General features: G+C 36.1%; 1 protein-coding gene across 2 annotated transcripts; it reads left to right on the forward strand.

Annotated features, from left to right (window-relative positions):
* The first annotated feature begins 2,476 nt into the window (after positions 1–2,476).
* On the forward strand, positions 2,477–20,732 carry LOC117668986 (putative serine/threonine-protein kinase SBK3). 2 transcript variants are annotated; one of them, XM_034423072.3, is made up of 4 exons: positions 2,477–2,698; positions 15,097–15,294; positions 17,996–18,198; positions 18,797–19,667. In XM_034423072.3, the coding sequence occupies exons 1-4, from the start codon at positions 2,572–2,574 to the stop codon at positions 19,568–19,570; spliced, it is 1,302 nt and encodes a 433-aa protein (XP_034278963.1). In that variant the 5' UTR covers positions 2,477–2,571; the 3' UTR covers positions 19,571–19,667. The 2 variants fall into 2 exon arrangements, with proteins under 2 accessions (XP_034278963.1, XP_034278964.1); XM_034423073.3 differs by lacking the exon at positions 2,477–2,698 and adding an exon at positions 13,093–13,419 and having other exon boundaries at positions 18,797–20,732.
* Positions 20,733–21,466: the final 734 nt, after the last annotated feature.

Below are 21,466 nucleotides of genomic sequence, written 5' to 3' on the forward strand. Positions count from 1 at the left end.
TTCCTTGTCTGTAACATATATTCCATTTCAGTTTCAATGTTCACAATTTAATTCTCCATATATCAATTTAGTTCTTTTTCTTATCTCTATTTCAACAAATCATATCAATTTTCTTCTTTTGTTCCTGCGCCATTTAACTTCTTTTGTTCCTGCGCAAATTAGTCCAATTATAAGAGTTCCATCATACTTTTTCTTTTTTTTCAACAAAGTCAAACTGTCTGCAGACAAAAAAAAAAAAAAACAGCTCCATCTCCAAAATCCACGGTTATTATCTGAAGTATTCACAGTGTTCCCAAACAAGAAGCCAGTTACAATGTTTCTTTTTAGCCCAGAAGGTGTCCCTCTACAATCCAAAATTTCCTTTAGTCATGCAAATCGCCAATTATATAACATTCCAACCCAATTCTCTCCTTCTTCTGTATTTTGAAAGTAATAATTCTTCTTTATCTTCTTTTCTTTAAAAGTCTAATTCAAATTTTAAAGTTGTTCAATTTTGAACCAAGTCTCAATGTTTATTTTTCAAATTTAGTCTATTCAAATATCAATTTTCAATCAGGTCTTTTTTTTTTTCTTTTAAAAATTTCATCTTAAAATCTTCTATGCCCCTTAGCTCCACAGCTGCTGATTTAAGGCTAGGGGTCTTACAAAATAAAAAGCCATTACTCCAAACGTTGTTTCAACCCTGGATTGGTTTTCACTCACCCGGCGTCAAAAGGCATCAGTCTTTTCCACTTTCCTCCTGCACATCACTTGCCCAGTTTGTCCCAGCTTCGTGGCAGCCACCATGGCTGCCGCCCCCCACTGCCAATTCACAGAGAGCTCCCTCCGACCTCTGAGGAACTTGCCTGCTCCTCTGGTCATCCAAGGCGCCTCTCTTCCAACCCTGTCATTGCAGGACGGTTCCGGTCCGAAGACCCATCGATGGCGGTCCAGCAGCTGGGATTTTTGCGGGGCTCATCAGAGCCCACTATTTCCCTGACTGTCTTGCCGCGACATCAAACCGGAAGTCCATCAATAATTTATTAAATTTATATGCAGCCTGACATCTAGTGACTTTGGGCTGTTTAAAACCAAGAAAAATAGAAAAAAATAGCCGAAGTATAACAAGATGAAAGATCAATGGCAAAATAAATAAAATAGTTGATACACAAATAATCCATAATTTTTAAATAGTGAATTGCTGCACAACCTCAGGAACTGAGGCAGGTATTATGATAAAATATTACAGGTAGTCCTTATTTAACAACAGTAACTGGGACTGGCAATTTCATCATTACTGGCTGGCAATTTCATCAGTTGAAATTGAATACTGAAACTAATTTCAGTAGTTTCTTAGTGAAACTTCAGTTGTGCTTGCAATCTTACTTCAGCTCTCCTTTGCTTTAGCAACATGCAAAGTTATAAATGCAAGGATTGGTTACAAAACTACTTTCTCATCACTATCAGAACTGTAAAACTTGCACATTGTGCAAGGCAGTCACTAAAGAAAGACTAGCTGTATATGCTTGTCACAATCAGAATATTGTTAAAGATTGTCTAATTTTAAAAGAAAAGAAAGAATCCTGAGAATCAGTCCTGAGGAATAATTATTATATTCACACACGGAAATAAGATTATGACTTAGTAACAGAAATATCATGTATAACAATAGCATCTCATAGCGATTCTTGATTTATCTTTAAAATGTTATGGAGAATTGGACATGGTTAATAGTTAAATGAGAGAGTAGGAAATCCTAAACTGCAGATTATCCTGCCAAATTGAAAAAAAAAAATACCTGGAAAAAGGCAATGTCTGACCACTTTCATCCATGGCCAAGAAAACTAGATGGATGCAATCAGTCAGAAATCTAACTTTACTAAAGAGAGTCCTTATTTTTAATAGCAATATCAAATTCTTTCAGAAACACCTAATGTTAATTCAGTGAGTTTATCTGCAGATTTACTTTACTAGGGTATTATTCACTGCTTTAGATATGAATTTTTTTCACCTGAAAATAACTGCTTACGAGAAGAAGTCATATGAACTTCCAAACTGTTTATGCACTCTGAACTGGACTGGAATTTGCACTCAGAAGTTAATACGTGCTATTCCAGTCTCTGAAATAGAATGAATATTGCTATCACTGAAAGTTTGTATTTACTTTTATTACTGCATGGATCTGTTTCTCCATATCGAGGCATTCAGATTTCATCCCTCCATCTGAGTTTCCATCCTTTATGGGCTGAAGGCTTTAAAGGTATGTCATGTTGACCTCCAACTGTGCAGAGGTGTAAGGCTTGGACTCAGCTCTGGCACTGTGCATTGTTGCTGTTATCTCACCACCCTCCTCTAGCCTTCCCAGCCTATCTTTGGATGCTTGCCCGGCTTGTGTCTGAGCCTATGACACATGTTCCCTTCTCCTCACAGTGGAGAGATTATAACCAGCTAGGACAGCCTCAGCTTTTTTAGGAGCAACCGGCAGACTGAGCACAGAGAAAAATCCAAGAGAAAATCTATTTTACAATTCTTTGCACATCCAGGAAATACAGTTTGGGTGTCAGCAAAAGCTCCAAGTCTGAACCAGTAACAATGACACCTGGACAGATGAATGCCATAGTACATGAGAAACAAACAGCAACAGGAGAATGGTCTGCCGCTATGTTTCCACATGAGCCTTCCACTCCAGCACCGGCCCAGAAGTGCCTCCCAGATCAAGGTAAAATCTAGGAGATCAGATATAGAGAAGCCAGTCTTCCACTGCTTTTTTCTATCATTCTGCAGAACAAGTAGGATGCTTTTTTTAATTTTAGCTAAAACTAATTGAAACATACAAATGCTTTAAATGCATAGTATTTTGCATTCAGCACATATTTACTTTGTGCATCTGAGCCAACTGCATATTCTTAAATTAATACCTATCTGAATTATTTATTTCAGATGAAAGGTTTGGATATTTAAGCAAAAGATTTCAATAATGTTTGCCATTTATGTTAAAATGTTGGAGGTAAATGCAACTGCTTCCCATTATTTCTGCAAGAAGAACCTATTTTGCAAAAAGACTCTATATTTTTTGTGACTGTTCTGTTTTATTCTATAATGCATTTTCACCAGAGTAATAAATTATATGCAAACTGCTAAAATTTTTATACACATGAACATACAACTCGTTCAAGAATTACTATAAAAATCTTATCTATATGCATTTTGTATAGAACAGGGATAATCACTACATTTGGGAGATAATACTTTGGAGCATCCCTAAAGCAAAATTTAGCCCAGTTTCATTGAACTACTGATTTCTCCATCATGTATATAGATAAGTGTTACATCAAAATTGTTTGCTTCTCCTGCATTTGATGGAATTTACTTTCAATTAAAAGTATTCAAGATTTAAATCTTAGATGCACCAATTGCATACCTTTCTATCATTAAGCATTGCAATTGTCAATTCCACTGAAGTTCGGAATGTTATGCTAGTATTTTAAAAAAATTGTACATAATAACCACATAGGTAAATATTAGGTGAATAGAAAATTTAAAAACTCAAGTCCTAACTATAGCAAAGCGCTATAAAATGTATGAAAATTACATTGCAGAATGTCTGTGATTATTGATAATTTAAATCTTCCTAGTTCCTGAAATGCACACAGGAATACCAGAATACTTCAGAATTCATTAATTAGAGAATTTCAGTGTAAAATTATTTTTACTCATACTTGAGCCAAGAACTAAACACATTGCTTTCCTCTAATCTATGGGTGCTTCGTGATGTAATCAGTTAAAGACATTGTACTTATATTCTGCTGTTTCTTCCCGAATGGATGTTCCCTGAAACAAAAATAAAACAAATAAATACTGGGAAAATTTAAGAGGGTTACATATCAAGACCAGAATTGTCTAAAATTCCTGTAACATTTCATGAAAATAACAGAAAATATGCAAAATTGTTGTTAAACTATATTTTATTTCATAAATACCTTACTACAAAATGAAGATTACAAGTTTCTTGGGATTCATTGTTTCTTTGAAAAGCATCTTTATTGTACATCATCAGTAACATCACCTACAGCAGCCTAAGTTGTCAATACTTATTTTTACTTTTTCTAATATATATTTTACATCATTTTTATTTAAAAGTTTTTTAAAAAGAAGCTAAAATCCAATACAAATTAGTATAAGTAAGAAAATAGAAGAAAGAAAAAAGAGAAAGCTAAAATGCAAAAAAGAGAAAAGAGAAAAAACATACAAAGTAACTTCCACTCTTCTTTATAGCAATTACACGAACAACTATAAATTTATCTTTTATTCTATGATTGCAACACTCTTCTTGCTATAATTTATCCTGTCTAATCATCAAAACCATTAATCATTTCCTGTTTTTCTGTCTTGCAAAAAGTCTATAAGAAAGTTCCAATCATCAATAAATAATAGATAACTGTCTTTTCTCTTATCAAAGAAATTCAGCAAGTACTCTCCTCTTCACCAACCATTAGTCCATCATGGGTAGTGCTGAACCTTTCCATTTCTGTGCATACAATACTCTTGCTGCAGTTACGTACAAAAACAAAGTTCCATAACATTTTTCAAGTGTTTGTCCAATAATCCCAAAAGAAAAAGCATGGGTTTCAATCTTCTGAATCAATGTATGCATTTTCATCTAGATCTTTCTACTTATTTTACATGTACATCAAACATGATAAAATGTCCCTTCTTGTTCATTTTCTAAGTTAAATTTGAAGTGCCTTTAGACATTCTAGCCAATATGGTGCTATATAATAATTGTAGATAATTTTATAAAAAATGTCTAAGTTTAAATATAATATAAATTACAATTCTTTCAGCCACGTTTTCCAATTGTTTCATTTGTATATTACAACCCATTTTTTTAGCCCAGTTTATCATATCGTTCTTTCATTTGTTCTTCTTCTGTTTCAAATTTCAATAAAAGTGTTTATATGTTAGCAGTTACATGGTCATCATTTGACAAAATTCTATTTCAGACTCAATCTTACAACATTCAAAATTATAATTTCTTTGGTCTACCGTAAATAAGAGGACCATTGACAACTAGTCACCAATTGGTGACAACTTAGTCACCAATTCTTCTCTTGATTTTATTTTACCTTCTCCTTGACAAAATTTTAATATCTCACAAAAAGTCAGCCATTTATGTGTGCCTATTATTTATGGTGTATAATATGACAGTGTGTTTTTGGCCTGCCTTAAATAATATTTATTTTTTAAAAATCCACATTAATCCTGACTTTGTCATGCTACAAGTATCTGTGCCACCCAAATATCAGGTCATGTCCTTCTAATTCCAAAGTCTTTTGTTTCTTAGCAGCATCCTCTCTTTCATCTAAATCTAAACAGCAAGCTTCAAAATACAGTTTAAAATCAGGTAAGCTCAGTCCTACTCTTTTCATTTTGTAACACCTTATGGTGTTACGAAACCATAAACCAAAACACTCATGGTTTTTCACCTGTACATACATTTAGATATAACCTCTGCCAGTTTTTAAATGGTACGTGAATTGCCAAAGAGTTATTGTCTGAAACAAAAAATATATTTCTAGGCAAGACAGTCGTTTTTATCACTGAAATTCTCTCCCAAAATGTCAGTTGTAATTTTTTCCATTTTAACATTGTTATTTGGTTCATCAATCAGTCAACCAAATGTGCAGACTGGATTTGGCATTTTTGTCCATCTGTTGAGTCCTTCCGAAGGACCTAGAATATTATTAAATTTGTTCGCCACCCATCTCACCACAAGGCAATTGTTTTTTGAAGATATCTTTTTTAACTTTAGTCCATGTCTTAATGTATTTTTTTGAAATTTTACATTTATACTATGTCATAATATAGTTATTGTGAAACAGTTCATATTTATCATGGTGAAACTCAGATAATTCAGCTTCTTTGCAACCTTAAAATCCATTTTACTTAACAATTATGTTTGATCTTCTATTTCTGTTAACATCTTTGTTTTCTGTTTGTTAAACTTAAAGCCTGCTAATGCACCAAATTCTTTTAATTGGCCCATTTGCCAATTCATAAATTAGCTTTAGTATGGTGTCTCTTCCATGTTCCCTGAATAGATAACGTTCCATCCAAATCTTATCTTACACAACATTTATTTTAAGGGTGATGTTTTCAGGAAAATATAAAATAAGAGCTATATGAAGGAAATGGTCTGATATACTAATTAATGGGTTTGATTTTTAGTACTGTATAATTTAGAAATTATGAAGGCCAGTTCACATAAAAATTGGGCCCTTGACAAACCCCAGAAAAGAGGGACCCTGTGGCCCTTTCCTCTTATCTTGGAAGTCACAGTTCTGAGAGAGGAGTCTTCCATTAATTATTTCTCAAGAGATCATGTAGATCATGTTGGGGGAGATATGTGATTAAACAGATAAACTAGGACTCCAGTGCAGTATTCAAGGCCACTCCCATAAGGCATGGCAGCCAGATGGTGTGAAAAGACCCAATAGAGCTGCATCAGCTCATAAAAGGCAATACTGAAGGAAACCAGAGAGCCAGTTTGGTCTAGTGGTTAAGATACCAGGGTAGGAAATAGGAGACCATGAGTTCAAGTTCTGCCTTTGCCATAGAAACCACCTGATGACTTGAGCCAATCACCCTCTTCAGCCCAGCCCACCTCATAGGTTTGCTATTGTGGGGAAAATAAAAGCCCAGCCCACCTCATAGGGTTGCTATTGTGGGGAAAATAAAAGTGTGTTGGATATGTTTGCCATCTTGAGTTATCTGTAAAAATAATAAATGTGGGAAATAAATAAATAACTCAAATAACTCACCATATTGGTGAAGGAGGCACTAGACCAGGGGTGTCAAATTCAGTTTCATTGAGGGCCACCTCAGGGTTGTGTTTTATCTCGGGGGGCCGGGTTGGCATGACCATGTGGGAATAGCCAGCTTGACATCACTCATGTTGGGGGGCACCTGTGGTGGCCTGAGTGCTCTGCCAGTGAAAACAGGCTCCCGAGCTCCATTTTTGGCTGCAATGACCCCCTGCAACCTTCTGTCAGCAAAAACGGAGCTCGGGAGGGCCACACATGGCCCTCCTGAGCTCTGTTTTCACTGGCAGAGGCACCGTGGGCCAGTCCTTCGCTGTTTACAGGGTGGCCCCATGGGCCAGATCTGGCCTCTGGGCCTTGAGTTTGACACCCCTGCACCAGACAATCGCAGCATAGATGGCTAAAGAGATAAGAAGGAAGGCCACTGATACTGCAGACACAGGCAACTCAACATAAAAGTGAGATGAACAGTGAAACTTAGTGGAGATGTTTTTGCTACAAGAATATCAATATCTTAGTCTTCCAGGATAGTGTTGGTGGATCATAAGGAGTTGGTGAGAGCAAAGGAAATTAACATGATTAACTGAAGTTTGCTTTGTATTAAAAAATAGATTTTATATTTTTATCACTTAGTGAATTTCTGCAAGAAAGTTCCTTGCTGCATTTAATCATCATGTACTGTAAACAATTTCTAAATATTCTTATTTATATATTTATAGCCTGAGCTTCTTTCTTAAGAATTCAAGGCTGTATTGATAGTTTCTTTCTTTAATTTTAAAACCATATTATAAAATAGGTTAAACTGAAAAAGAGGGATGGTACACAAGTTATTCAGTGATCTTTACAGTTGTGCATAGATCTCTCATTAGGTCTCAGGTCTCTCATTATTGAACACATCTAATCCTAGCTGAGAATTAACTATGACTTTCTGATCATAGTCATATTTATTTTGAGACATGAACAAAGCTGTATCCATGGTCTGTGTTAGTATTGTAATTTTTCTCTCTCCACAGGAGTTCAGCTACATGACACAGAAGCAGGGGCCGGGAAAGATACTTCTGTTTTGTTTTTAATAAAAACCTCATTTGGGAAATTAAATGAAATAAGAATCAAACCTGAATATCACTGCCCATCGCTAAAAACAAAAAAGACTTTAAAAAGAGAGAAATTCCTGTTGTTCTGGGATGCTGACAATGCTAAAAAGTAATAGGGACCAGAAATGGATTAGATATATTCACATAAGATCTATCTAATCTATCAACACCTCCTAGTGATAGTGTAATACAGAGATTAAAATGGTACTTTAGGCTGCAACAGCTGAGAATTGAGAGGGAACAATAGTAGAAAGAGAAACTATAGAGGAAAAGGTGATATGCTTATCTTGGAATTGGTACGTGAGGAAAAATGCTTAAGCCATCTTTCACGTCACAAAGATATCTTGTTCCAGCTTAAGTGAGTGGAAAAGAACACATGTAAAAGCTGATAGTTGTTAGGTTGACTTATATCTCTTAGTACAAATGAGCAGGATTTATGTTAAGAGAAGTTTTGATAGCAGATTCAAATGTCTTTTTTCTGTTATCTGAACCAAAAGCAAGTTAAGCAGGCTCTGCTTTTGCATCATATTTTAATTAAGGAGGGGAAAAGAAGGTTATTGTTCTAGGCTAAGTGTACCCAGTTAATTAACTTCTAGCCTGTGGAGATTTAATTTTATGTTTTCTCAATCTTAAGGATTTTCCTGAATAAATAAATAAATTTTCCTGAATAAAATTTCAGGAGAATTTCAGGAGAAAAAGACTCCTGAGAAAAAGACTATACAAATCAGAAAGGCTGATTCTCCCTCTTAAAAATTTCTATTGCTTTTGCAATTTTATTTTCCTGCATTGCCTTTTCATTTATTTATATATTTAGGACAGCTGTCTTTAGTGAAGTGAATAATAAGATTTATTCATTGCCTTAAATTACAGTAAGATGGCCATTATTAAATACCCTATATTGTGGCACCTCTTGATTTTCTTTTTGCTTTTTGCACTGAAAGTTTCCTTGTTCAAAAGAAAAAAATATTTACATTCTGCCTTTATTATTTGTTTTATAAATAAGGCAATGAAGATACCCAATACTCCTTCCTCCTCTTTTCCTCACAACAACTCCTCTGTGAAATGGGTTGGGCTGAGAAAAAGGGACTGACCCAAAGTTACACAGCTGAATTTCATGCCTAAAACAGGACTAGAACTCAAAAACCACCTTGAACTGATTTCTAGGCTGGCTCCTTAACCACTATACCAATTCTAGCTGGTTGTAAAGCTATTATTTCAAGAAGGGAGATTAGCATAAAAACTTGTGTCTACATTTTCTTTATATATTGTAAGAAAAAGCTAATCCTGTTCCTCTTATATTAGAGTATCTGTCCAATTTGAGACTGTCATGTATGTCTGTGTCTGTGATTGTTTTATACCACTTTATTCAGTTTAACTTTCACTGATCACTAAGATTTATTTCGCAAAGATTAAGATTGGAATTATAATGCCTCTTATGATCTAAGGATGTTTAAGAAATATCAATGTGATATAGCAGCTTAAGCACGACACACCATTGAGTCACAGTAATAAATACAGCAGTTGAAGAAATTGCAACTATATTAAGTAACCAGATCCGAGCTGCAAAAGTCTGGATGACATCAGAAAGCTTTAGGTATCTCTTTGCTGTCACCTAGAAGTCAGTTAGATGTTTTCAGTCCAGATCTAGGGAAACCAATATTCCTAATCCATTGAATTTAATTTATTCCTCATGCTGGAGAGAATTTGCAAACTCCAGACTAAGCTCAAATGAATTCTGATAAAGATTAAATCATGATCAATTTGTGGCGAGATGGGTAGAAAATAAATTTAATAAAATAATAATAATCAGTTCTAATGATTGGAACATAATGTAGTTTTCTTGATGCAGCCGGTGGACACTGTGGTGAGGGGCATTGCTATCCTACACAATTGTTTACAAATTAATTGGACAAGTGGTTGGCATTTCTTCCAAGTGGTCTAAATAGTGTTCCTATGTTTTTGAGAGAGGGTCCCCTAAGCATGAGATTTTGTCTCAGCAGGAGCTCTAATATCACTGCTCAGGATCAAACAGTGGCATCCGATGCCCCATCAGCACTTTTTTTTACAAAGAAAAGTGAGCCTACCCCTCAGTTTGGTGTGGAAACAACCCTTTCCCACCTTCCTTGGTGTCTGCTTAACACTGAAAACAATTGTCCACAGATTCCTACCTAGGCATAGGTTTTTTACAGAGACAATGCCAAGCCAAGTAACATTCTAAAACTAGAGGTGCTATGTAAGTAAGATGGCCTGGAAACCAAACCAAGCCAAAACCAAACCAAAATAAGTCATCTTATTTTCACAGATGTAAATGGACCAGTTAAGGTTACTTAGAGGAGAGAGAAAAAAAAACCAATCAGCAAAACTCAAACTTCCCGTTGTCAGACTCTCTCTCTTTTCCATTTTAATCTGATACATAGATTTAAACTCTGATTTCAGAGTTTAAGTTAATGTCTTTGTTATTATATAATCAACAATTCTGGGAGCTGGGTTTAAGTAAAAGACACTGATCAGATTAGTAGCAGTTCTGTGAGGGGAATAAACACTGAATGTCTATAGTTCTTAACTATATGAACTACATTAAACCCTATAGGTTCAATGTAACTGTTTACAGTGTAATGTTTGATGCTACTTTCTATTTCTGTGACAAGGTTTTTGCTTGAAATTTTCACTGCAGAATTTTGGTGACACATTGAGAGGTAATATTATTTTAAGGTGAGCCTAATTATGTGATTCTGAAAACTGACTTTTCTCTATCAGATTAATTTCAGAAAAAAAAGCAGTTCCAATCCGGTGAAAAAAGTATATTTGTATTGCATAATTACATCTACATCTCTTTCATTCTCTTATTTTATTTTATGTACACTGAGAACATATGCAACAAGACAAATTCCTTGTGTGTCCAATCACACTTTGCCAATAAAAAAAAATCTATTCTATTCTATTCTATTCTATTCTATTCTATTCTATTCTATTCTATTCTATTCTATTCTATTCTATTCTATTCTATTCTGATGTCTACCTGTAGTTAAAAAAGATGGAGAGCTAAAAGTAAAGGAATTAAAATATGGGAGGGAGGGAGGGAGAGAGGAAGGACACCTGAAAAATGAATGGCAGGGACACTTATTAATATATGGTGATCCATTAGTTTCTATGCAGAAGTGTCTTGTGTATGACTATTATCAATGAAATATCTCTGAAAAGTACCTTAATTCTTGACATTCAGTTCAGGGCTACTGAATGAATAATAGGATGATTTTCTGCCAAGAATTAAAAATATATTAAACTTTATGTTGAATTTCCTCTTTAGTTTATTTTTTATACATTTCTCTCCTAGGCTTTCGGCTACTTTGATTTTTTGTTTAATTTGGAAACTTTTGTTAAAAAGAAAAATCTAAAGACATGCACGGGAAAGCCAAAACTACTGAAATTCTGCACCTGTAGTGCAGTATTAAAAGTACTGCATAAAAGTATTATGAAACAAAGGATCTTCCTTTTGCCCCCTTTACTGTTAGTTTTTTGTAACCATAGATGAATAGCAAAAGCAGAGGCAAACTTTTTCCTTTAACATTAATGGTTACCTCTGAATCGCGTCCTTCTTCCAGAAAATCAAGATTGATGACCTTAAAATTCTAAAATATATTACATTTGTGTTTTATACTTTTATAACTGTTTCTATTGGACTAAAGGCTATTGATTCAATGTTTTAAACAAACAAATATCCCTATAATATAGACCCAACTGGGACAAAGTTTGATTTTTCCAAGCCCACATAGCCCTTCAAATCAGTTTTACATATTTAAACTCACATTTCTTTAGTTACTATATCATAATAAAGAGAGGAAGGATGCAGTGAAAGATGATCATTGTTGCTGTGGGTAATTGCTGTTACAAAGTGATGTTTGCCCACTGAAATGTAAAAAAATAAAAAAATAGCAAACATATGGTACATTTTAATTCTGCTATGAATCATGCCTGATGTCTTCTCCTATGAATCATGTACAAAATGAATCATGACATAGGCATACTTCATCTCTCTGAAATTAACTCAGCCGTCTCTAAGATTAAGCGGTTTATATACTTCTCCAATAGATTCTTTCAGACTCTTCAAAATTCAGGCAACTTTTTCTCAATACTTATACTAAATCATTTCTGGGAAGTTTTCTTTTCAGCTTAGAATAAGGAATTGTATATTGGAACATGAATAAGAGAGTTTGGTTACAAAAGGCAAAGTAGACTTCAGTGAAATTCCATACATTGTTCCGTGTTTACATTTTTGGCTGTTGTGGAGTTAGCATCAAAATCCCTCAGTGATGCCTGTTTTTGCCATTGTGTTTTACAATGCCAAATTTAAAAAGTGACTCATTCTAGCTCCCAAATGACTAAACCTTGAAAAGATTACAGGGGATTTTTTTTCAGCATATGAGTAGGTAACTTTTCCAAGTGTTGCACTGTATATATGAAAAGACTCATACTCATTCTAAAGGTCTTCTGCACTTTCCACTGAATCTTAAAACATTGGATTCTCCCACCCCCCCAAAGATTCTAGTTTGAAATAGCTTATTAATATTATGCTAACAGTCATAGTTACAACAGTATCTGTTTTGAGGGAGGGAGGAAATTATGTTCCTCTGAATGATTTCTTTTTAATGGCGTACAGAAGACAAAGTTGAGAGAGGACCTCATAGCTGTCTTCAAATACCTGAAACGCTGTTTGAATTTTTTTTTTTTTTTTTACTTTTTCTAGAGTTTAAGACTGGAACTAATTGGATGAAATTTAAAAGATGTATATACAGATATTAAAAACTCATGGAGAGTAAGAGCTGTCAATCAGTGGAACACATTACTCATATGCAGTGGCCCTTCACTGAGGTTTTCAAATAGAAGCTAGGACAGTCATTGATAATCATATTGGGGATTGTGTGTAGTGAATCTTGCATTGTGCAGGTGATTGGAGTTGATGACCTCTTGGGTGCCTTCCAACTCTGTCATTTTACGATTTCATGAAATATCAGTTAGCAAGTTGATTTTCCAACAGACAGAGACATATTTTCCTGCTTTGGGCTGAAAAACTATCCAACCTCAAGGAACTGCTACTAGGATTTCTCTGTGCTACTGGTTTCCGTTTTTTCGCCTCACCCCAGAATGCTTTTCCGGCTCTATTTGAACTGAGTTCTCTGAAGGTTGGGATTCGAAACTGCAGAGTCAATCGCTCAGACACACGCAAGCGGCACGAACAGAATGCCCCCCCCCCCTCCGCCGGGTGCGGGACGGTGGAAGAGTGTCACTCGGCTGGTTCAGGTTCATCTCCCGGTTAGCTGTTTCCTAACCCGCTGGCGGCTTGAGTTTTCTTGTGCTGAACGCACCCTGACCTGCCAGGCTTGGATTCAAGGCACGACACCCCGCACTCCCGCTCAAGAAAGGAATTTTCGGAGAAAGATAGCGGCGGTCTTTGGAAGACACGGGCATTGAACCATTTGGGAAGCTTGTAAACGCCAAGTCCGAAATTCTCAAATAAAGGGAATTAGGTAACAAAAAAACTTCTCTGTTTTCTTTCTTTTTTTCTTCCCAAGGAGATCTTTGAAAGGTGTGGGCTGCTTTTAACCTTAGGCAATAGCTGGCGATATACCATAAACTTCAATTAGTTAAAATGAAGGGATGCAGGAATGCTTAATCACGAAGGAAGAGGCGTACAAGGGAGCGGTCAGCGATCCAGCGAAGGTTTCCCTTATGTGCTTTTGTTCCAGAGCTGCTTCTCCCATCCCACCCACCCACCCCGATTTTACTGTGCACGAGAAGATTTCTTCTACCACCACTTCCAAATCATTCCAAATCAGAGAGGCTATTCACCTCGTACAGAATTTGTAACGTGGAACGTAGCAGATTTGGGATCCACATTTCCGCATTTCCACATTCCCTTCAGTGGCAAAGAAGAGAAAGATTCAGCACGTTACAGCTCATCTTCTGGGAAGGTGCAACTTATCTAAGGCAGTGTTTCTCAATCTTAGCTACTTTAACATATATGGACTTCAACTCCCAGGATTCCCCAGCTAGTCAGCTGGCTGGGGGATTCTGGGAATTAAAGTTCACACATTTAAGAGTCTCAAAGATTGAGAAACACTTTTAAGGGTTGCAATACATAACCCAATAAACTACTTTATGAGAGTCCAGATTGTGAAATCTGTTTGCTATATAAACCCATAATACTGGATTTATTATTTCCTTACAATGGAATACTAGGTTGAGGAAATCACAAAGGCTTCCAAATACACTAATAGGAGAAATACATTTCTCAAATCAGGGTGAATTAATTTGCTTTCCTGACACAGAGCATGAAGTTGTGCTCTTCCCAAACTGTGGTTCACAATACCCTAAACTATAAAGTTACCCAGGCATTTGAAGACAAATGCCACAAATATTGATTTCCCTCAACAAGTGCTAAAATTATAGCAACGAAAATGCATAATATTAATAGTGACTAATTTTACATATTGTTTTCTGATCAAATAAGTTCACACAATAAGTCAAACCAAACAAATCACATTATGGTTTAGTGCAAATGTAAATATACTGCTCTTATTTTGAAATACATAATAATGTATTAATATTAATAATGTAATGTAATGTTAATAATAATGTAATAATGTTTCATAAAAGGAAACTTTCATAAAAGGAATTAATTTATTTACAGATACAACTGAGAGGAAAAAAAAGTCTCACCTTTGCTTTTATGACTGGATCAGTACTCAGAAAGTCTTTGTAAGGTCTTAAGATTATAGCCAAGTAGGTCCAGTGGACTTACACTGCTCCCATAATGTTCCTTAGTCCATTCTTTTGAGTAAATTAAGGCAATGAATGCACTCATATACATACATTTAAAATGCCATCGCTGATCAAACTACAAATATAGGAAGATTGTTTTAATCTCCATTTTAAGGAGAGCAAAATTATTTCAAACCTTTTCTGGCTTTCACCTTTTCCTTTAAACCTTTTCCCACTGATATCTGCATAGCAGTCACATAATACTAACTTTGATGTAAAATCACAGTGGAAAGAAAATTGGATCATCAAATGCCCAGACTCTTCTCAGCTGAAATCTGATAACTTTTGTAAATCACATTCAATTTTCCAATCAATGCTAAGAGAAACTGGAACTTGATATCTGATTTGCAATAGCTTATTTTAATATCCCTCTCTCTCCTCAGATGCTGCTGATGAGCAAGATGTCAATTCTGCTGAGAATATGGATGACACTGAAGACAATGAGGAATTCCTAGAGAAGCTCATATCCATTACCTCGAAGAGTTTACCAAAACTGGAGGTAGAGGAGAGATACAACATAACCAGAGAGCTAGGGAGTGGCTCCTATGGTCATGTGCTACAGGTTCAGCATCGTGAGAGAGGTAAGAGTGTATAAATGTGGTGAACATTTGATTGGGTTTAAATAATATGGATAGCCAGGAAGATCTAACCTGTGTTTGTCAATATATCTGTTGGAGCATCTCAGGGTCCCCATTTCCATTATTTCTCAGATTCTTTCAATAAAAAAATAAATCTATGGAAAACTGGTATTCTATTTTTGGTATGGAAATCTATGAAAAATCGGTATTCTATTTTTTGGCAAAATTTGAAGAGCTGCCACAAAGAAGAGAGGGTCAACTTATTTTCCAAAGCACTCAAGGCAAGACAAGAAACAACAGATAGAGTTATAGTAAAGATCCAATTTACATAGAATTTAGGAGAAATTTCCTGACAATGAGAACAACCAATGGCACAGCTTGCCTTAAAAAAGTTGTGGATGCTCCATTACTGGAGGCTTTTAAAAAGAGATTGGGCAGCCAACTGTCTGAAATGGTTTGGGGTGTCCTGCTTGAGCAGAGAGTTGAACAATATATTGAACATAATCTATGTTCTATTTTCTAAAAAAACAAAGGGCCAGCCTGATGTGCTAAGGAGTATCTTGAGGAACTGATAGAAAGTAGGGGAATGTCCTTATTAGTCCTTATTATCTTCTGGCAGATGCTTATTTTGAGTGTGCTCATGCCCTATCAGCAGGTGACATGGAAGCCATAGTTCTCAGGGTGAAGTTTTTCTAAGAAACTCTGCAGGTACAGTGAGGGCTGACACACCTTTGCCCCTCTTTGAATCCAAATATTAACTATATTTATTTAGCCCTTTGTGAACAAAACTTTGGGAGCCATAAATTCATTTGGAATATTTTTAAGTCTATCATGTAACACAACATGGCCACGGGATTGCCTGTTCACCAAATAACTTCCACTGTATATCCAGCAAAGGTGCCAATTGGTTCTGAAGCAGCTTTTCCCACATCAAATGCAAATAATATGCATTTCTAGACTAGCCTATGGTTCACTTAAACCATGAATTATTGAGCAAGACAGTGATAATATTAATCCACAAATCTTGATTTATAAATTCCAGTGGCTGGATTTATACAACACACTAAGCCAAAACCGAACAAATCTTTTTCTAGTTTAGCATCGTGTATGAAGCCAGACCATGATATATCATGCTATTGTTTATCTGAGTTAATTCTGTTGTCCAATAGCTACAGGTTTATGAAGATCATATTGGAACGTCTTATTTACAGGTTCCCTGTTTAAGAATTCATTTAATTATGAGGAATTTAAGGGCTCCTGAGGTTGGGATTAAATTTTTATTTCATCAAGTCTTGACTTGGATTGAGTTTAGCCTGCACTGCTTGTTGCTCTTATCCAATTCACACTGCCTGCAATTAATTAACTGTGTCATCCCAGGCATGTGGACAGCTGCCAACAAGCAGGTGCTGCTTTGGCAAAGCAAAACCCAGCAAATAGAGCAGCAAATTGGCTAGCTTCCCAACTGTAAGGCATACAGAAGGAAACAATCCTTAAGAAAAATGAAAATGAATGGCAGATTGCCCAGCACCCATACAAGAAAATATACAGAATATGGATGTTTGCTTTTTTCCCTATTATATAAATTTCCCGTATTGTTTAATTAACTAGCTTCACAGTGCCACCTAGTGGGTTGCAGTAACAGCTCCAAGTTTGAAAGTGATTTTCTCCCATTATTTTTCCCTCCTCCCCTGTTTGGCTTCCAGTCCTGGGACTCTATGAAGGTCTCCCATTGATGTACTGACTGAAACTACTTAGTTTCAAAACCCAGACAGCATCAATCAGGTATTGCTAAGACATTGATACACATAATAACAAATGTGTCAACATTAACCTCTATACTCCATATCTTTTGATTCCAAAACCCCTTCCTTTGAATCAATATGACTTTAAGAATGTCAGAAACAGCTAACTAACTAGCAAACAAACTGCAGATAAGACAAAAGCATTTATTTTCCCATTTCTCTCTGTCCTTTAAAATGGACTCTGGATGGGGGAGGGCAAAGAATGCCTTGTTTGCAATTACTTGGAAGCTTATTCTGCAGAATCAAAACAGCATTGAATCAGTCAGTTTTCAGTGTAAATATTTCTAGCAGTTCTAAAAGATGCCCATGTTTTGCAAAGAGAGAGGACCTATGAAATAGCTGCATTTCATCAGCTTGTTTGCATCTATTAACGCATCTGCTGGAAATCCCAGCCATGTCTAGTCTCTTTCTTCCTCTACAAGGCTTTGTTCAAGCTGTTATGGGCCAGCCTCGTACTTTTTGAAAAAAAAGGAACTATTATGTGATTAAGAAAATTAGCATTACCAGATGTAAAGACAAGGCTTTTAAAGTTCATTTGCAGGTCAAAATGCATCGCAAAGATCACTAATGTATCAGTCTGGTCTTATGGGATGAAAATCTAAAAAAAATATTGTAAACTGATCAAGATTTCAGAAAAGTTTCTCCTGTAGCATTTAACATACTGTGCAAAACACAATATAATCCCAACATACACTGCATCTGATTATTATTATACTAAAACACAGTTAGCAGTCAGCCATTTTGGTATATGGTTAAGATACAATCTAAAGAACAAAACAAAACAGAAGTCTGTATTCCTGTTCTGCCTTGGGCATGCATATGTATTATTGGTGCTACATTTGTGAACTACAATATAGCACTTCAGCATCCCTTAATTTATTGGCATATATCCTTGCTTGCAGGAACCTCAATGGCTTTGAAACTGATGTCCAAAGAACACACAGGGAGAAGGGAGTTCTTGTGGGAATATTGTGTTGCTCTCTGCCTCTCTTCACACCCTACACTTCTTCGAACCATTGGCAGTGCTTTTGAATCATCTACTCATTATGGATTTGCACAGGAGCTAGCACCGGCTGGAGATCTCTGCAGCATCCTGAACTCAGGGGTATAAAAATCTAAAGACTTTAAGGACACTGGCAAGATCTCATCAAGATATGATAGGGTGATATTTTTTGAGTGGGTACAAGAGGTGAATTAAGGATAGGATAATTATTAGATAAAAGAAGAATTTGCAATAAGTTTTTCAACTGTGCTGCAAATTCTACTTGTAATTGGAATGGTAGAAGAACAGAGTTTGATAGTGCATTAAATACTATTTCATTTATTTGGGGGCTTTTTTTGTATTCAACCAGGCTAGGTGCCCTTTTATTCTTTAAAGTCACAATTACACTTTTCTATGCATATATTTGCTTTCTTCTTTTGATTCTTTAAACTGTTCCCAAGTTGACCAAATGATAGTTTGGGTAATACAATTATATAAATATATATAACTTTTTAAAGAGAGTATTAGCCTATCACAGTTAACCAATCTATATCATGTATGCATGGTTTCTGTGGCAATCTTGAAAAAGCATTTCTTCATAAGCTTTCAAGACAAGGACTCCTTGATTAATTTCAGGGAGAATGTTTTCATATTGGTTCCACTGAAATCCTGGGAATTTTGTGGAGCTTTTCTCTAATTCTATTACTCTTTTCTTCAACAGGAGGGACTTCCTGAGGTGCAAGTGAAACGGTGTGCAGCCCAGTTGGCTGATGCCCTGGATTTCATGCATGGCAAAGCCCTGGTACACCGGGACATAAAACTAGATAATGTGCTGCTTTTTGACCAAGAATGCCAGCAGCTGAAATTAGGTGACTTTGGCCTGACACGACTGGAAGGCACCTGCATATCTGCTATGTCTGCTGTCTTGCCATATTCCCCACCAGAACTGTGCCTGCTAGAGAGGACAGAGTCTCTAGCTCTGGACTCAAGCCTTGATATTTGGGCCTTTGGAGTGCTGCTCTTCTGTATTTGTACTGGCTGCATCCCTTGGGATATGGCAATGAGCCCTGATCCTAAGTTTGAGGAATTTAGCATCTGGCAAAATCGCACAATACCAGGTGAGGCTCCAGGCCTGTGGAAAGTTTTCACAGCTCCTGCCTTGCGTATGTTCTGCCGCATCATGGCTCTTGACCCTAACCGTCGTAGCCCTGCTATTGAAGTGAACAAATACTTGCATTTGCCTTGGCGAATGGGTACTTCTGAAAAGATTCAGGATGATTTGTTGAAGACAATTAGTTCTGAGGCCTGCCTTAAGGGACCTAGTGAGGACAATACTGAACTGGGCAGAAACCTCAAGGAGAATTGCCTCCAGCAAATGCAACCCGAAGTCATTGCCCCAGAGAAAACTCATACCATACAGATGGGTCCTAATCCTGGAAGCAATCCCAGTCCACATGAAGGTTCAAGGCTAAATGGACCTGGGCTTGAGCCCTGAAGAAAGTATCAGCTCTGAAAATAATGGCTCCTTTCATCAGGGAAAGACAAGAAGCTGTCTTACCTTATTCCTATCAAGGAAGAGTAGAACTAGTCACTCCGTAGGGAGATTTTCAGAATAGGAATGCTCAGTTCTATAGTATCAATGTAGCATCATGATACCTAGAAACAGTTCTAGAGAATTTTTTTTCTGGAATAGCCATCCTTTTTTCCTTGTTTTTTTATGGTACATCCAGATAATGCAACAAAAAGAAATCATTGCGATTCAGTATTTCTAGCTTTATCCTCTCATGGATTTTTTTTTAAATATCAGATTTTAAAGACGGTGCAGTAGCCTATCTAGTTCTGACTTCTCAGGATGATATTCTTTTAATATCTTCCACTTTGCAGTCTATGCATTTTTCTTGCATTAATTATGCATTGTTTAATTATATAACATTATATAAAAACTGTTTGCATTAATGCATTAATTCCTGGATGGGAATTAATGATCAATAGATTGTAAAAAATATTAATAGCTTCCTGAATTTTCTGAAATTGGAAACTTTTCATTAATGTTTTCCTTGAATTCTATTTACTTTTTTTCTTTTCTTTTTAAAGAAGAATTAGGCTCCTTAAAAGTTTTTTTTCTAATAGTTGAAAAGAACATATCCACAATTCAAGTTTTTGTCACAGGAACAGACAGTATAAATGCAGCAGTTCAGGGAAGATAATATAATAGTCTTTCATCACAAATGGCAAGTGAAACTAACAGCCTACAGTAAGAATTAATCTGTAACCTATCAATTAACTTTTAATTGAGTTTTAAATAACTTTTGCTCAATTAGATTAATAAGTAAATATAAATGGATCTTTTGCACAGGGAAAGGATATTTGTACACTCTATTGACACTTTATTTGCATGAATTTTTTACATTATTTCTGCATGAAACAATTCACAAGGAAGTAATATTTTTGCTGTGTCAAAGGGTTCTAATATGGAATCATATAAAGTCTCATGTTTTACATCTGTAACAATGGTCTAATCATTGAACCAAAAAGGGTAGATAATCTTTGGGAAGTATGATATCCTGAAGTAATGAGTTACATAGATATACTATGTTTGTTTATTTGATTGTATCATTGAATTTCTATAATAAATTATCACAAAAGCTAGCTTGGAAGAGCTGGATGTCATGGGGTTCCAAATTGAGAAATTCTTGCAGAGGGAACATAATTCCTATCCTAGATTAGGGGTGAAATGCTCCCGGTTTGGACCGGCTTGGGCAAGTAGGTAGCGATGGCGGTGGGCAGTTCGGAGAACCGGTAGCAAAAATCCCTGCCCCCACCCCCCCATGCCCAGCTGAGCCGCGTGATCATCAGAGCCTTTTTTTTCTTTTAAATGGCTCTGACGATCCAAGCTCTGACGATCTCAGCTGAGTTGCCTGCTAATCAGTAGCAAAAATCCCTCCCCCTCCCCCCTCAGCTTGCTTACCTTAGCTGCTGGTCGCAACGCCTTGCTGTAATCCCTGCAATCCATTACATCAGCAAGCAACTGAATCTCCCTGCCTGCAATCAAGCAGGCAGGGAGTTGTGGACTTCAACTCCCAGAATTCCTCAGCCAGCAAAGCAAAGCTGGCTGAGGAATTCTGGGAGCTGAAGTCTACAAGTCTTAAAGTTGCCAAGGTTGGAGACCCCTGTTCTATTGGGTAAGTTTTTTTCCCCTTTGGGAGCTTTAAAAAAATAGCTAATTGGGGTTTTTTTTAAGTTGTTCTTTTTTTAGACCTAGCCATTTAAAGTTTAGGAAGTTTTAAATTTAGCTGCTTTTATATAAAAATAAAATAAAATAAAATAATATTTGTGCAGCTTTCTGAGATTTAGTGTGTTTCTGTAGTGTTTCACTCTAACTACACAAACA

This window comes from Pantherophis guttatus, chromosome 4, assembly GCF_059756535.1.
Source record: "Pantherophis guttatus breed Tessera chromosome 4, ASM5975653v1, whole genome shotgun sequence".
Lineage (NCBI taxonomy): Eukaryota > Metazoa > Chordata > Lepidosauria > Squamata > Colubridae > Pantherophis > Pantherophis guttatus.

Excerpts from the sequence above, each read along its gene's own strand:
- LOC117668986 (XM_034423072.3), top strand. The coding sequence starts at position 2,572 with ATGACACCTGGACAGATGAATGCCATAGTACATGAGAAACAAACAGCA. Across the intron at positions 2,699-15,096 it reads GAAGTGCCTCCCAGATCAAG|ATGCTGCTGATGAGCAAGAT; the intron begins GTAAAATCTAGG and ends CTCTCTCCTCAG. Across the intron at positions 18,199-18,796 it reads GCAGCATCCTGAACTCAGGG|GAGGGACTTCCTGAGGTGCA; the intron begins GTATAAAAATCT and ends TTTCTTCAACAG.